This window comes from Montipora foliosa, chromosome 5 (genome assembly GCF_036669935.1).
Source record: "Montipora foliosa isolate CH-2021 chromosome 5, ASM3666993v2, whole genome shotgun sequence".
Taxonomy (NCBI): domain Eukaryota; kingdom Metazoa; phylum Cnidaria; class Anthozoa; order Scleractinia; family Acroporidae; genus Montipora; species Montipora foliosa.
This window is the reverse complement of record NC_090873.1, coordinates 29,334,419-29,351,918: the sequence shown is the minus strand read 5'-3', so window position 1 is coordinate 29,351,918 and position 17,500 is coordinate 29,334,419. Positions and strand designations below refer to the sequence as shown.

The window sequence follows — 17,500 nt, the reverse complement described above, 5'->3', positions numbered from 1 at the left end:
ACAGTGTGGATATTTAGAGAGAAAATTGAAAATTTATCGTCAGTTTCTCTCGTCTTCCACATGACCTAAAATTTGATCATTTCATGTCGTTGTCAAGATAAGAACGGCAAAGAAATGTATCAAAATGTAAAACGCACGTGCAGGGCGTGCAAAACTATTGTTCTTGCTATTTAAACCTTTTGTTTTGTGGCGTTCTCACGGCCGTCATCGTCTTCCTTGCTACTCATTACGTGTGTCAGCCACGTGCATATTCTGCAACGTTACACCCATTTCTCGACTAGTCTCCGATGCAGACTCATACGCTCTATAAGCCTTATTCATAAATGGCGGTCAATTTATAAGTAATTCTTTTGTCGAAGTGCAAATTAGCCTACCAAGCCTCGACACCATACAGTGAATTGAAAAGAATTCTTGCTCTAAAATGAGGCTTGGTAGGATAATTTGCACGTGGACAAAGAACTAAACATGTGACCGCCATTTATGAATAAGGTCTATTTGATTACGGTTTTAAAAACTTGACTTTGATGGTTTTGCCTGCATTTATCAGATTACTCAAAATTTTGGTTTTGAGCAATTTTGTGTGGTTTTGCGGTTTTTCATGCCCCCCCCCCCTCCCCCTAATTAAAAGAGTGTGTGTTGAGTTGCACTACCCATTATCAAATTTAGTTTTTGTTTTCTTGTTTACTCATATTATGCTTTATGTAAATACAATTTCACGTAAGAGTAAGGAGAAGATTACTGAGTTATTAAAAGCAACATACAATCTTGGTACAAGATTTCCTGTGCTACTGTAAATTGGAAGTACAAACCTCACGTCCATCTTTAAACAATTTAAGTGAAGGAAAACCTTGGATTTTATGTTCTGCACATGTTTTACCTTCTGTTGTGCAATCAATCTGAAGAGAAACACAGATAATGATGTCAAGTAATGCAATGAAATAATCATAAATAGCTTTTGATCCTTTGTTATCGTGAAAAAATGTGAAACATATACATGTAGCAACCCTTAAGTGCCCCTAAATTCTTTAAGCTCTCACTTTGTTAAAAACCAACCATTTACATCCAATGTTGTCTTAAAACAAGTGTGGTCTTTTAGCCTTACCGAGTTGCCATCAAAAGAAATACATCCCTTGATCTAAATTTGAATTCGGTGGTTCACATTTAGGAGCAAAGGATGGCACAGTCGGTTAGTGTTCGGCCTTAGTGCAAGAGATCCCGAGTTTGATGTCCCCAGATCTCACATCCTTGTTTCGAATTCTCTCCTTTCTGTGTAGCTTAAGTAGTACTGATGGAGAGGGGTGAGTAAAATGTGTGCAAGTTCATCGACCTCCGGTTTTTCAGTTGAATAAATTACTGTTATCCACTTTAAATATGGTCGCTTTACTTTTAATTACCTTTACCTTTATATTCGTCAACAACAGAAAAAACCAGCATTGTGTGTATTATTCAGATGTGTCAAGAGCAGTTTAGATGTGTAAAATTCAAACAATATGAACAACTTTCAGGTATAAAAATGGGGTCTCAGAAGTACAGTCACATGCAAACAATCTATTCCACTATACACCAAAAGGCAAACCAGCCATATTTAATAATATTACATCAACTTCTACAGTACCCAAAGTGATTGGTCATGCAAAAATTAACTACAGCTTAACGCAGATAAGTGCAAAGAGATGGTTATAGATTTTAAGAAGCAAAAACATTCTTTCGACCCAATATCTCTCGACAGGAAGGAGTTAAATACTGTCAACAATGTCAAGATTCTTGGACTAACTATTTCTAATAACTTACTCTGGAACGATCATATAAATGACATTGTAAAGAAGACAAACAAACGCTTATACTTCATAGTTTTGCTAAAATGTGCCCAAGTACCTCTGAAAGACATCACCAGTTTTTATTGTACCTGCATCAGACCTGTGCTCGAATATTGTACTCCCGTGTTACATCACGCTCTTTCCAAGTACCTAAGCGAAGATCTAGAAAGGGTCCAGAAACAAGTCCTCTCAATTGTATCTCCAGGAGAGATGTACCAACGAAACCTCGAGATTTTCCAATTAACAACGTTACATCAGCGAAGGCATAACTTGTGTGACAAATTATTTAACCAGATCATACGTGATCAGTTGCACAAATTATTTCATCTACTTCCACAAAGACACCATTCGAAGTATAATCTCAGGAGAAAGAAAACATTTGATATTCCTTGAATAAATACTAAGCGTTACCAGAACACTTTCATCCCATCGATGTGCTGCCGCCAAAATAAGTACAAACTCCAGGAACGTTAATTTTAATATAACAAACGATATTTTTAGTGTTATTATATTTCACATTGTTTATAGTGATTACAAGCCTATTTAGTGACATTACGCAATTCAGCTCAAGGGCCGCTATGTAATTATTTGTTAATAAACTTATCTATCTATCAATCTATTTAGCATCAGAGTCAAAGGTATACAAGTTAACACGGCTTATCAAAAACAGATCACTTGATCAACATGACAGGAAAAGGCCAAGTACATGCACAATTGTGTAAGCATGTACGCAATAAAGGAAGACACAAATTGTACAGGCAGTTCAATGAGTCTTCTTAACATGGCTGAGACAAGGGCATGTACCTTAGCAATTGTGATATCCATATTGTCCTTATGAAACTCAGCCAATTCTTTCCATGTGGGTGCCAGTTTTCGGCAATGGCTACACCTGTCATGAAACATACAATGTACCTGTAAATATTTTTTCATTGCATATGCCACTATTTTACAATTTTAGTCCAAGTAGTACTACAGGCAGATTAATAGCTATATGGACTATTAGCCTATTAAAACAAACACCTGACTTACCAAGGGGCATAGAACTTTATAAAATGAAGTCCCATTTCCACATGTCGGTCAAAGTTTTCTGCTGTCAATGTGTAAAGGCCATTATCTGGTTCATTTGTCTCTGTTATGTCCTAAAACAAAAATCTAACCTAATGGCTGCTTCATGACGGAGGGCTGGTGGTTAAGTAGAGAGAGAACTTGGGATCACAATAGTAACGTGTGGCCATGTTTCATTAAATCCATGTGTGATTCCTGAAGCACAGCCAGGCATAATTAGCCAGGCATAATTAGCTGAGTCAATTTTAATTACCCAGAGAGAGACCTCTGCTCACATATAAATGAAGTTGGAAGTGTGGTTAGTGACCGCTTTACCAACCTGATTTGGGGGTAATCCTAGATGGTCATCCATCTAGGTTTTAACAACAGGACTTGACTTTGGTCAACAGACATGAACTGGTGTTTTCCTTTAGACAAGTGATGTGCTACCCTGGTGCCAGAGGTTTTTCTAGAGCCGTGAAAGAGTCGCGAAGAGGCAAAGTCGAGACGCGAAGGGGTGAGAAGAGAAAAACCTCTGGTTACCTTGGACTTGAATCTCACCTTTCATGCAGATGCCAGGGTCAGGATGTGACCCTCAGGCTCAGTTTGGTTGATATTTTTGACAAACACGCATATAAATATGATTGGTTCGTTTAACTGGTAATACCGAGGGGATGCGTGATTGGTAAGTTGCCCCCGGGGTCCTTTTGTAATTATCAATAATTTGACGCGTTTGACAGTTGGCGTAAGTGAGATTGAAGTCTAAGGTATCTCTCTTCTTGCCACTTTGGGAGTTGTCTTCACCGCTTCGAGGCTCTCTCGCAGCTCAATAAAAACCTCTGGGACCAGGGTAGTGATATGCCTTGATGGTGGTGATGATGGTGGTGATGATGACAATGATGATGACTATGACAATAATGATGACGATGGAGATGATTGTACACTATTCACTTGTTCTCGACCAATGGCAACATCAACCTGTGGTAATGCAGGTAATTCCACCAAAAGAGGAATTCGGTAATCGAAAAATTTCCATGATGCCAACCTTCACGTGCCGTGAAAAACACTGCTTCAGGTACTAAAAATAATCACTAGTAACACAAAATTTCTAATTCTTACTTCAGATGTTGCCAGAAATTTGTTGACAAAAGCTTTGAGGTCATTCATTCTTCTTTTTCCATTGTATCTCTTGATTTCACCATGATCAAAATACAATTTTAACCTTGATAAAAGAAAGAAAAGCACACCTGCCTTTTGAAAGACTTGTCATCTCTTCTTTTTAAGAACAAAACAACAATAATTATTGTAACAATAGTAAAAAAATAATAACAGACTTAATTCACCATTTTAGTTAAACGCTAATTTAACTAAGTTAACCACCCTCAGCATAGAGGTAATCTTTCTAGCGTTCCTTGTTTTAGTGGTCATCGCTTATAGCAGTCATCATTTCTCTTGGGCGGTCTTTCGGTCAAGCTGTCAGCAGTCAGACTCATACAGTAAGTGCAGGCTCGCATGGATCGTTGAAATCAAATTCATCAGCCAGCTTTTTATGAATGTTTCTCAGGCATTTGGAGCTGTTTTCATCATTAGTTTTTCAGCTTTCACCCACCCCACCCTGCCCTTCCTTCCTTATTTTTCCTTCCACTGAGTCAATCAGTGCAATGGGTGCCTGGAATGGAGGCTTATATCTGGGTTGTAGGGATTTGCCAGCCATGGCCCATTCCCTAGATACTAGGCTCAACCAACTATTAGCCACCGGTGCACGGTATCAAATCGTAGGTTGGTTTTTTAGGACAGGGGAAAACCAGAGTACCCCGGATATACACACTCACGTTGGGTATGCACGGATGTTTTTTTTTTGCACAGAGTGGTGTCTCTTTCGTGCAATCAACCTGTGTAGAAAAAAAAAACAGATGAGAGGAAACTTCCCTAAACAAACGGTACAAACATTACAGGACTTGGCTGGGCAAATTTTCACACCAGAATATAAATACATTTATTTCATGAAGTTCACTTTGTCACACATAACACAACTTTACCACAACATATTTTCCCACCTCAATCTGCCCTAAAAATTGGCTAAAGAAAGGCTTTTGTGTCAAGACATCGATATCGTCAAGAACTGAACTTGGTTTGTCAGTACCTTGGCTATTGCTACATGTTTACTTTGAGGAATTTTGCTGTAGTGCTCAGCTGAAAGACTCCAGGTTGGCATGAAATTCTGGCAGTGCTCGCACCTGTTGGCATCAAATCACTTTATTGCATAAGCTGACACCTGCTAATATGCAAGCTAAATTTAAATCTCAAAGCTTAGAACATTACTTCTTTACCATTTAACAGTTTCAGTACTAATGAACTTCTACAATGACTGCTGTCCGTAGTTATTCATGTTGCCTCGTGACCAGTACAACGTAGCTGTCCATTTAGAAGATTCTTTCTACTACCGACGTACGAACTTTTTGCGACCTCCAGGCCAGGCGCCGGCTACCTCTCTTAACTCTTGCAAGCAGGCTTAATATTTTCTCATCTTTTCCCTCCTCGTGGCAATTTGTTCCACAGTAATTGTGGAATTATCAGTTTAAAATTGAAGAGCAAAATACAGTTAATTACTATGTAACAGTGTACAGGCACAAAAAAAAGTTGTATTATCACATGTAGCTTATATTTAAGCTTAATAGCTCAGCAAGGTCCGTAAAACATAACAAAATGCGAGGAAGAACCAGACACGGAGCAATTTCAGAATACACCCTCACTTAGGAGCGTTAGTGCTAAGATGCGGTGGTCCGCAGTCTGGCACTGAATGACTGGGTTCGTGTAAAGCGCTACCGCGGCCCGAGGTCCCGCAGTGGGCGACTAAGTGTTTGTGGAAGGGCTACCGCTGTCCGCAGTCCCACAGTGGGCCACTAAGTGTTGTTGAAAATGCTACCGCGATCCGAGGTCCCACAGTGGGCCACTAAGTGTTTTTGAAAATGCTACCGCGATCCGAGGCCCCACAGTGGGCCACTAAGTGTTGTTGAAAATGCTACCGCGGTCCGAGGTCCCGCAGTGGGCGACTAAGTGTTTGTGGAAGGGCTACCGCTGTCCGCAGTCCCACAGTGGGCCATTAAGTGTTGTTGAAAATGCTACCGCGATCCGAGGTCCCACAGTGGGCCACTAAGTGTTTTTGAAAATGCTACCGCGATCCGAGGCCCCACAGTGGGCCACTAAGTGTTGTTGAAAATGCTACCGCGGTCCGAGGTCCCGCAGTGGGCCACTAAGTGTTTGTGGAAGCGCTACCGCGGTCCGAGGTCCCGCAGTGGGCCACTAAGTGTTTGTGGAAGCGCTACCGCGGTCCGAGGTCCCGCAGTGGGCGAATAAGTGTTTGTGGAAGGGCTATCGCTATCCGCAGTCTCATAGTGGGCCACTAAGTGTTGTTGAAAATTCTACCGCGATCCGAGGTCCCACAGTGGGCCACTAAGTGTTGTTGAAAATGTTACCGCGGTCCGAGGTCCCGCAGTGGGCGACTAAGTGTTTGTGTAAGCGCTACCGCGGTCCGAGGTCCCGCAGTGGGCGAATAAGTATTTTTGGAAGTGCTACCGCGGTCCGCACTCCCGTAGTGGGTTAGTAAGTTTTTGTTGAAAGTGCTACCGCAGTCCCATAGTGGGCAATGAATGTAAGTGAGAAAATGAAAGGGAAATGAAGATTTCAAAAGAGTGCTTAGGCCTTATGACTGAAACGAGCGCTTAGGCTTAATCAGTAAACGAGTGCTATATTCTTCACACGCTCTCGGTAGAACGTGTAGTTAACCGAACCCAAAAAAAAAAAAAAGCTAAGATTTTAAAAGAGTGCTTAGGCCTAATCACTGAAACGGGCGCTTAGGCTTAATTAGTAAACGAGTGCTATATTCTTCACACAATCTCGGTAAAACGTGTAGTTCACCGAACCCTAAAATGAAAGCTAAGATTTGAAAAGAGTGCTTAGGCCTTATCACTGAAACGGGCGCTTAGGCCTAATCAGTAAACGAGTGCTATATTCTTCACACGCTCTCGGTAGAACGTGTAGTTAACGGAACCGTAAAAGAAAAGTTAAGATTTTAAAAGAGTGACAATTGTCGGCCAGTCAGTGTGGAGATCGTGTAAACAAAATGTTTGACACTGGTAGTTAATGAGAGAAATTCAGGTCATTCACTTTTATTTCGTATGAAGAAATGCTGGCCTGCGTTACATGTTTGGATTGTTACGCATGTAATTATGATTGGTTAAGCATGTAATTATGCTTGAAGATTCCTCCGATAAACTAGATGTAAGCCTCTTCATTATAGTGAAGCATTTCGATAGCAACGTATTAGCAAAACGACTTTAAAGACAATGCCGTAAGAATATTGGTTTTTTTCGTCCTAACTGGATCTGCTTTAATTCATGAAGTAGATGTCACTGAGATAGATATCGTCGAACGTTGATTCTTAAGATAAAAAGTGTCACCTCCTAGCCAAGTCCTGCTAGAACAACGTTACTTGTTTATTGTTTTTGGTGTGCGTAACTCATCTAAAAGGAGAAAGCATGCGTTCTGTTGAACAGTGTCCGATGAAAGTGATTTACAACAAGTTGGTTCGAGTAATTGAAGTAACACTTGATTGAATTTATATTGCAAGGGAATAAACAAAGAAGGCCGCGCGACTTCCTTTGAACTTTTATTTTAGTAATTTTCATGTGAATGTAAACGCAGAAGTGTAAATTATACATCAAGCCATAGAAGGCGATTGATTTATTGATTGATGGATTGATTAATTATGATATTTTTTTTTTTGGGAAGAGACAATAATTAAACAAAGCCGCATAATATCAACTTTTCGCAAAATGTCGAGGGACAATCGACGCTAGAATACATAAAAAAAACATCGACAGTTTCAGGCGATGTAATTTTTTTGCCCTGGTTCCAGCTTTTGAAAATTGCCATAACAACGGTGAAAGATTTAACCACTGAGAGGGACCATGGTGGCAGTGCCGAGTGTGGAGTACATATATGTAAATTACGCTCCACTGCGGGACTGCCGTAGCACAAGTAAACTAGGCACAACTGCGGGACTGCGGTAGCAGCTTTCTAATGTTCAATGGGTTGGTTCAATGTAAGTGACTGCGGGACTGCGGTAGCAGCTTTCTAAGGTTCAATGTAAGTGAGGGGGTATTCTAGAATCAAGCCCAATTTTCTATTACGAAATCCCCTTCAACCAATCATAACACTATCCTTGCATACGGCGAGAGCTTCTGAAATTTAAACTGACCAATCAGAATTCAGCGAGCGGGAAAAACTGTGCTATCCGATGTCACGCCAATTGTTTACATTCTGATTGGTTACATCTGTGGACATTCGCTCAGCCTTCCCTTGTGACTCTCTTGACCGTCGCTTCTTTGACCGAGACAGAAATGACGCATTGTTCTGTTCTGACTTGGAATCTCTAAAGAAATTCGTGGAAAATGTTTTAAAATTGCAAGGAAAGTGGTTAACGCCTGGCGGGAATACAAAGCAATTTAAATGTTCAAACGGTAATGTTATCATCAATTGGTACAGCAAGAAAGAACAAACTCTGAATTTTCAAGGCCGCGATGGTCCGGCTTTAAAGGATAAGCTGATGGAATTAATTCACAAGAAACCGAGAAATATAGCTGAAACGCAAGATGCCAATTCTCTGAGCTCCACCGAACAATCATTTCAACCATCTACACTATTGCAGGAGACCGACAGCGGCGAGAGTAATTTTCAAACGTCGACTGATGGCGAGAGTCTGCTAAATGGTTCTGAAAAGCGACCAAATTCAGAAATCATTGCCGATATTGAGGGATTGAAACTCGATTTATTGATTCTTCAAAAACAGGTTCAAGAAAATACAAAGCTTCTGTCGATGAAAATTATTCAAAAACAAGATGGAAATGCTTTAGGTGTCGAGCTCCTCGACTACAAAAAGAAGTGTGAAAAGTTATTATCCACCATATCCAAAAAGACAATGCAATTAATGAGTTGGAAGAAAAATGTTTGTTCCTTGAAAGCCGAGTTCTGTCATTAGAGCAAGAAAATGATTCTCTAAAGTTAGCTCTAACCATCATTACGCGAGAAAAGAGTGATGTTGAAACCAATCAACTACAATCAAGTGATCGTTGGTCCGTGGCAAAGCCGCACCCGAGAAGTACAAATGAAAAACATAGCCAGAAAACAATGCCCGCTAATATAATTCAAACCCGTAACGGATTTGAGCCTCTTCAAGTTCAAATTGAAGATCAAATCGAAAGAAATGTAAGCAATCAAAATGGGAATAGCGCTGTCACAGGACACAGAACATCTCCGTCGTCCTCAGAGATTACAATGCGAAACACTAACTTAATCAATTCGTCAGATCAATTTGATCATTCACAGCCCAACCGTCAGAAGAAAGTCATTATAGCGGGTGATTCTACTCTCAAATACCTGCAAAGCCATAAAATGTCGAAGAATTCACAAGTTAAGATAGCCACTTTTCCGGGATGCACAACGCAAGACATGAAGGATCATATCAAGCCACTACTACGCAGAAACCCGGACGAGTTAATTATCCATGTGGGAGCCAATAGTTTACGATCCTCCTATACTCCTCGTGAATGTGCAGTAGAACTGATTGACCTAGCCGAAGCAATCAGCTCTGAATCTTCAGCTATGATATCTATATCCGGTCTCATCAATAGATCTGATGACGAAGCCCTTGCACGTAAAGCAGGTAAAGTACCTGACGTGAACAAAGTTCTTAAGGAATGCTGCCAGCAAAAGAACTGGGGTTTTGTTGACCACTCTAACATTTCAAGAACTAGTCGCTTAAATCGAAGTGGTCTTCATTTAAACAAGAAAGGCACCATGCGCCTAGCTCAAAATTTCATTAACCATTTACGTGTAGCTTAGGATATTGCCGTCTGGGAATCCGACTCGGCTGATGTCCATAAGGATATCAACTGTGATAAGTCCATCTGTCCCACAATCTTTGGTCGAGTTTTAGCCATAGCGTCCCTTAACATTAACAGTCTGTTGTCTCATATTGACGAACTTAGAGTTTTTATGTCCTCTTCTAAAGTTGATATTTTACATATCAACGAATCAAAATTAGACTCTACAGTCTGTACAGTACGTGATAACGAAGTATACATACCTGGCTTTGAAATAGTCAGAAAAGATCGTAAAATTAACGGAAGAAATGGTGGTGGAGTATGTACATACGTTCGCACTAATCTGAACTATCGAATACGCAATGATTTAAATAATGATCTTTTGGAGTGTCTTTTCGTTGAAATCAGTAAGCCACGAAGTACACCATTTCTGGTCGGTACTTGGTATCGACCCCCAAGTTCTCCACCTAATTTTATTAGCGAATTTGAGAATGTTATTGCAAAAATTGACGCGGAAAATAAGAAATTATATTTACTTGGTGATATCAACTGCAATTTGTTGCCTGAAGCAATTGCAGTTAATTCTTCCCATCTCATAAACATTTTCGATATATATGGTCTTAGTCAGTTAATCACTGAACCAACACGTGTCACCCCGGACTCAAAAACATTAATTGATTTATGCATAACGAACTCCCCAGAGAAGGTTACAAATTCCGGTGTCATTCACCTTGGCATAAGTGATCATTCTCTTGTTTTTTTGTCACGTAAGACTCAATACTGCCGTACTGGCCCTCGCGTGATTGAAACACGGCAATTTAAACACTTTAACAGAGGAAAATTTTTAAGTGACCTCAATCAACTACCTTGGGCCAATGTTGATTTGTATTCTGATCCCAATGAAATGTGGCGTATATGGAAAGAAATGTTTCTTGGTTGCGTCGATAAACACGCACCACTTAAATCCAAAAGAATTCGAAAAAAACGATCTCCATGGATTACTAGAGAGTTACTGAACAAAATCCGAAAACGAGATTTTCTTAAAAAGAAGGCAATCTCCTCCAACAACCCGGCTACACGGGATCAATTTAGGTGTGCAAGAAACCAGGCAAATAACGCAATTAAACTCGCAAAAAAACTCTATGTTTCTGACAACTTGGAAGCCAGCAAAGGTAATTTACGCAAAACATGGAATGTTATCAACGAGCTAACTTCACGTAACAGTGGTAAGTCAACGAATATTTTGGAGATCAAGGTAGATAATAAAATACATACATACATACATACATACATACATACATACATACATACATACATACATACATACATACATACATACATACATACATACATACATACATACATACACACATACATACATACTTTATTTGTCTTGTAGGTCAATAAAAAAAAAAAGGGCAGCTAAAAAGCTGATGTGGACCTAGAACTAAAGTGTATCTACAAAATTTAAAAAAATTAAGTTAACGAACTTACGAATTATTTACAATAAATAAGAAAGAATACAATACCCAGTAAGATAATCGATAGTTAATTGACTATAGTGCTAAAAATAGATTTAAAATAATAATAATAATGATAAAAATAACATTAGTATATGTAATTTACAATGTCTTTGTTAATTCCCTGCATTCCATTAAATGTTATTTTATCTAAAATGTTGGATTTTGCTTTAAGAGCAGATTTAAAAGAAATAACGTTCGGTTTACTTTTTAAGTACATAGGTAAGTTATTCCAAAGAATTGACGCACGATGACAGAAAGAAGAACGAAGGAAGTCACTTTTAGGGCGTTGCACGTAAAGTTTCAGATTATCCCTGAGATTTCTCAACGGAGAGTGTTTAGTAAACAGAGAGCTTATCCCAGCCGGAGCTCTGTTGTAGAATGCCTGATAAGATATGGTTGCAATCCTCTTCTTGTAAATGTACGATAATGACTTCCATTTTGTCATTGCCAGGACTTCAGTGCTTAGAGTAGATTCCTTTATGTTAAAAATAAATCTCGCTGCCCTGATATGAATGTCTTCTAGGGTCTGAAGTGATTTTGAAGATCCCCATAGAGCGATTGAATACGTAATACTTGGAATGATACCTTTGAAATAAATTGACTCTAATATGCGATTGTCGAGACCTTTTAAGTGTTTGAATTTCTTCACTCTTGCTGAAAAACGTAACCCTATGGACATTGCGGAAACTATTTACGATCACTTTACTAATGTTGCGCAAATATTAGCACAAGATATTCCTGTTGTCGGCGCTAATCCTGAGTCTTATTTAGAGCCCACTGACCATTCGTTTTCTCTGCAAATTCCGAGTGTTGATATTGTTTCTAACATTTTGTCGAAAATTGATGAAAAGAAAGCCACCGGTCTTGATATGATTCCGAGCAAATTGTTGAAAATGGCTGCTAATATCGTCGCACCCTCTCTTACCTCAATATTCTCAAAGTCTATTCTAACTGGGATATATCCAAACGATTGGAAAACGGCCAAAAAGACTCCACTTTTTGAAAAGGGCATTAAATCTGACCTTAACAACTACAGGCCAATATCTGTAATCCCTATAATTTCGAAAGTTTTCGAAAGAATTGTTTATAATCAACTTTTCCATTATCTAGATGTTAACAAATTGCTACTGGGTTGCCAATCAGGGTTCCGTTCTCTACATAGTACGCTCACGGCTTTGCTTGAGGCAACAAATGCTTGGTCAGTAAACATCGACAATGGCCTTTTAAATGGCGTTGTCTTTATTGACCTTACTAAGGCATTCGATACCATTGATCATGAGATCATCTTGCGTAAAATGTCATATTTGGGTGTCGATCAGGCGGCCATAAAATGGTTCTCGTCGTACTTAAGTGGCCGAACCCAAAGATGTAATGTCAGTGGCAAACTATCATCTGCTCGTACCCTCAGTTGCGGCGTGCCGCAGGGTAGCATATTGGGTCCTTTGCTATTTTTAATTTACATTAATGATCTTCCCAACTCCCTGCGGGGCGCCGTACCAAGAATGTTTGCCGATGACACCAACCTTACGTTATCTCCTAAAACGTTAACAAAACTTAAGCTAGCTCTAACCCCTGAATTAAATAACCTTAGCAGTTGGCTGAGAGCTAACAAGCTCAGTCTAAATGTTGCTAAAACTGAGCTAATGATTATTGGATCAAGACAAAGGCTATCTGCCCAATGTGACGATGTAGTAATCAGAATTGATGACCAAATTATCAAGAGAGTCGCTCATACCAAATCCTTGGGTCTTACCATAGATGCTCACCTCTCTTGGGGTAAACACGTTGAAGAGATTTGCAAGAAAGTCTCTTCAGCTATAGGCGCCCTAAAACGTGTGCGGCCGTTTATATCCAAAGAAACTGCAATTCTAATTTATAACACCTTAATTACGCCTCATTTTGATTACTGCAGCCCCGTCTGGGACTGTTTGAGTGGTTACTTGAGTGATAAGCTCCAAAAATTACAGAATCGCGCAGCCAGAGTTATTACTAAATCACCCTTTGATGCGAGCTCAAGCCACCTTCTGTCCACCCTCAGCTGGGAGAGGCTATCTCTTCGCCGAAAGAAACGAAAACCCTTAATGATGTATAAAACCATGAATGACCTTGCTCCGGATTATCTACAAAGTCTTTTCTCTCAGCGTCACTCTGCTTACAACTTAAGAAACTCTGAGGGAAGGCTGACCCTGTCCAAACCAAGCACCAATTATTTGAAACGAAGCTTCTCTTACAGCGGGGCCATGCTATGGAATAACCTGCCCAAAAACTTAAAAAATGCTGCATCCGTTGAGCATTTTAAGCGAAATATCAAGAAGGTAGCTGATATATCGGATTCCCACACGGCAATCATGTAACGCAGTTGTAATTAGTTTTAGTTTTTAACTTAAGCTTAACTGATGATTTTCCGTGTTTAAATAAAGATTTACATACATACATACATACATACATACAAGCAATTTGCCAATCCACTTTATCCAGTTTATGGATTGGGCTAGCATGTGATTAACAACCAGGATCGCTTTTGAACTTTATTCTGTAGAAGAAGAAGACGTTGCTGAGTGAACATTTTTACGACGAAATCCCTTGGTTTGTTCAGCACTTTGATGTCCGACAACTGAGCCGCTCTAACGAGTGTTGGGTCAATCACATTTGGTCGTCTGACCTTAGGAAGTTCTTTCACCCCTTGTTTGTGTCCACCATGATCGAACCTCAGGTGAAGCGCTATGCTGCTTTATGCCAACTTCGATGGCTTGTGATGAGCTTCTGAGTCTGTCTGCTTGCCTGCTGCCGAATTCGAAATTGTTGTTGTATTTGGGCAAGATTGGCCTTATCGGGTTGGAACTTAATAGTGAGGGGAGCAATTTTTCGTTCATCTGCTGTGCCAAACAACGAACAATCCTGTTGGGTGTTCCACGTGCTTGGCGAGTCTTGCACGACCATCGTCTATCAGATCTGGAGTGGAACCTTTTTTTTTCAATGATTACAACTTGCGATCGTTCTGCAAACATCTACGTAGCATGCAGCACTTTTTTAGTAACTCGAGGATCCTGTTCTGCTGTTTCAAAAGGAGTCGTGCATTCTTGAGCAGTTTGTTCTTCAGTGCTTGTATTTTTTTGTTTGTTCCTTGTGGCGCAAAGTAACTTTGATGATTTGAAAGGGCTTGAATCTGTACTTGAATTAGCGTTCTTGAATAGACAATACTTGTAGACATAATTATCTACCCAGTTTAAGTACTAAGCTCAACAAGTTGTTTGGCTCCACAAGTTTCATTTTCAGGCCAGGTACCCGAATTCACCCAGGTACTGGTACACTACCATAGTGTTCTTTGGAAATTGAATACGCGGCTCCTTGAACACTTGGTTGCTTGAGAAGAAACTTGATGTGTTTGTTCTCTACATTGGTGAATGCAGCCACTAACAGTCCATTGTGGATAAACTCCGGACCAACTCTCCTTTCAATTTATTCTTTGGTTCTTTGCAGGGCATCAACAATGGTGTCCCTCGTAAAATGTTAGTTTAAAGGGTTTGTTAAAGTTATTTCCCATTTCGTAGGGCACTGTGGTTGCCAGATTCACTTTCAAACTTATCATGGAAACATAAATTAATACCAGTGAATAGACATTGAAAAGTCAGTCCCTTGAATTGTTGATAGAAAATTACTTTATATTGAAGCATCAGTTGAGGAATATTTTTCTTCATTCCCACTTTGTGAACCTAACATACATTGCTGCAGTTTGTTTATTGCTTGTTCATTCAATGTCTTAATCGCATCAAATTATTTAATTTTTAGGTATTGTGTCAGATCTCCATAGAGACAATCTCTTTATCTAAAAACTTAACTGGTTTTTTTTTGGAGCCCTTTTGTGGCATATTTAGATAGGCAGGAAATGTTCCACATTTTATGGTAAATAGTTCTGCATAGTTTTAAGGAATATTGCAGCAAATCTAATTGAATATGAGACATTTTGTGAATTTAAAGACTATTAATATTGTTTTTAAAAGACTTAGGGTTGGCACTCAAAAGTGTTCCTTCAATAATCTTATTTTTTAAAGATTGCCTTGCGAGAATTGGATTAAGGCTAGTTTTTTCTTCTAGCTTCTTTCCCCAGTGCCCTCTGAGAATGGAGTGGATTTGATTTTGCCCAATGTTGAAAGATGAAACAATGCCTAAACCAGCTGCAAGGAACACCTCACGGTGCTTTTTTACAAACACGGGCATGAGGGTACTCGTAAGCATCTGAGCATTGTTTCGCATGCTAAAGTGTTATTATAAATAATTTATTTCTCTAAGAGAGTCTTCTTTTCGTGTCGGTCATTCAAAAATTGGTGGAGCTGTTGGATATAAGGGGCAGAACATTTAATGAGGCCCTCCTGGGGAGAGGGGTCCTAGTTCCCTTTAAATATTTGCTTGTTTTTTCCTTGTTCCTCAAATTACTTTCAAACTTGTTCCCAGTTTTTTTATCCCTAAAATTTAAATATTGGTTTTCTTCCCTTGTTCCCTAAAATATTTTGATATTGTTCCTCTGTTCCCCAGTTCAAATAAGCCATGTTCTCTTCTTCCCCCAAACTCCTGGGAGTGCCTCTTTGATGTTGATTCTCGTATTGGCCTAATAGTAATTCACTGTAGAATTGCAAGACACAGCGAGTTCTTATTTGGGAGTGAGGGAAAAGTTTTGAATAAATTTTCGCACAATACAAGAAACAAAATTTGACTGCACCTTCTAGATCTTACTCTTTCGGACATGAATCAGCTTGTTTGCACCTATCTGGCGACCTGCAGGAGGGCAAGCTCTAGAAGCTCTTCCTTAGTAGTGAGCCTTCCGCTAAAAAAAAAACTTTCCAAGTCTGGCTTTCCGGTGTTAGGGGCCGAGGTTCTTGTGCAGAATTCATCAGCGTCTTCCTTGCAGCTTATAAAGAGAGTTCCTTCGAGTAATGGTCAGTAAAAGGTTTGTAGTGCTTATACAAATTTTTGCTACTTGAAAATGTATGTTTACACGAAACACATATCAGCTTGACAATTTTTCTTTCCCGATACCCCATTTAAAATTCACGTGAACGCTGTTAATAGAGGGCCAGAAAACCATTTAAAACATTAGGGTTTAGGGTTAGGGTATTTTTTTTGTCAACAAACTTGGGTTGTCGGCGAGCAGTATTCGAACGTAAGCTGTTGTGCTTTGACTGTTATTTGTGCTTTTTCTAACTATTCTAAGACGAATTCAGGCTGGTATTTTCGAATCAAGTGTAAGAAGACGGCAAAACCATATGGATAATGTATTTAGTTGTGCTGACTTCGCGAATAAACACTTTGGTAGCGTCCTTTCGACGGGATAGATCCACAACAATGTCATTTACGCACAACCGAAATGCCCTGTTTCCGGTGAAAGGGCAAATGATTGACAGGATAGCACGGTTTTGACTGCCGCGCGCAGTGCGGGCGCGGGTTCCGTATGCAGGGATAACAGTATTGTAAAACATCTTGCTGGTTTTTTCGCGACAACTTCCGTTTTAACAAAAGAAGCATGGACTTGAGTCACTTTGTAGCTTTGGAACAAGGTCCTACATTGAATTTAATTCAATGGTTGCAGAACAGAAGTCTTTTGGCAAATCCGCTGAGATGTGCCCAATGTAATATGGCTATGGATTTAAAAGAAAAGAACTTTAACCACATCGACGGTTTTCATTGGTAGGTATTCTCAACTTTATCTTCGAGCCTTTAAAAGGATAAGATCCCTCTTAAAAAGCTATTTTCTTCTGAGAAGAGCACCTACATGTAAGTCAATCGAGTTGAATTATCTTGACTTCTTTTCGCTTTCCCTGTTTTCTTTTCCATGATTTAGGAAGATACGGCATGTAGTTAATGGTCATTGCTTAGATAATTAAGAGGAAAAGGTTGGGAACTTTGATAGATGTTCAGAAATTTGGGAACGATTGCATCAAATCAGAAACACTCATTGGTGTAGTTTCTCGTGATAATTTGAAAAAGTGTTCTATGAAATGTGCAGTTAAATCTTTTCATGGCACTTTCGGCCGGTTCTGATTTGAGGAATTAAAGAGGGTACAAATAGAAGGTCTTAACTAATAACTAATTTGACTCGAGATCATGCTTTGCACAGGAAAATCTACAATAACACTTATGCTAATAAGTATGAAAGTTAAGAAGGTCAGTTCCACGCTTCATTGCGTCCCCTTGTGGAGGACAAACTCTACAAGAAAAATTGACAAAATAAAAGAAT

The 17,500-nt window shown here is 39.5% G+C and overlaps 2 protein-coding genes across 3 annotated transcripts in view; one reads left to right on the top strand and one right to left on the bottom strand.

Annotated features, from left to right (window-relative positions):
- Positions 1 to 3,044, bottom strand: part of LOC138003093 (thioredoxin domain-containing protein 5-like) — a 16,111-nt gene extending 13,067 nt beyond the window's left edge. The window contains exons 1-3 of one of the 2 annotated variants that reach the window (XM_068849033.1): positions 2,847 to 3,044; positions 2,622 to 2,706; positions 810 to 896 (exon numbers count right to left, since the gene is read on the bottom strand). In XM_068849033.1, the coding sequence (XP_068705134.1) occupies positions 810 to 896; positions 2,622 to 2,706; positions 2,847 to 2,881 (207 nt within the window). In that variant the 5' untranslated portion in view covers positions 2,882 to 3,044. The remainder of the gene's footprint in view (positions 1 to 809; positions 897 to 2,621; positions 2,707 to 2,846) is intronic. The other variant, XM_068849032.1, reaches the window with a different exon arrangement.
- A 13,853-nt stretch (positions 3,045 to 16,897) lies between these two features.
- Positions 16,898 to 17,500, top strand: part of LOC138002572 (uncharacterized) — a 2,603-nt gene continuing 2,000 nt past the window's right edge. Inside the window, 1 exon segment of the mRNA XM_068848593.1 lies at positions 16,898 to 16,950. Within this exon segment, the coding sequence (XP_068704694.1) occupies positions 16,898 to 16,950 (53 nt within the window).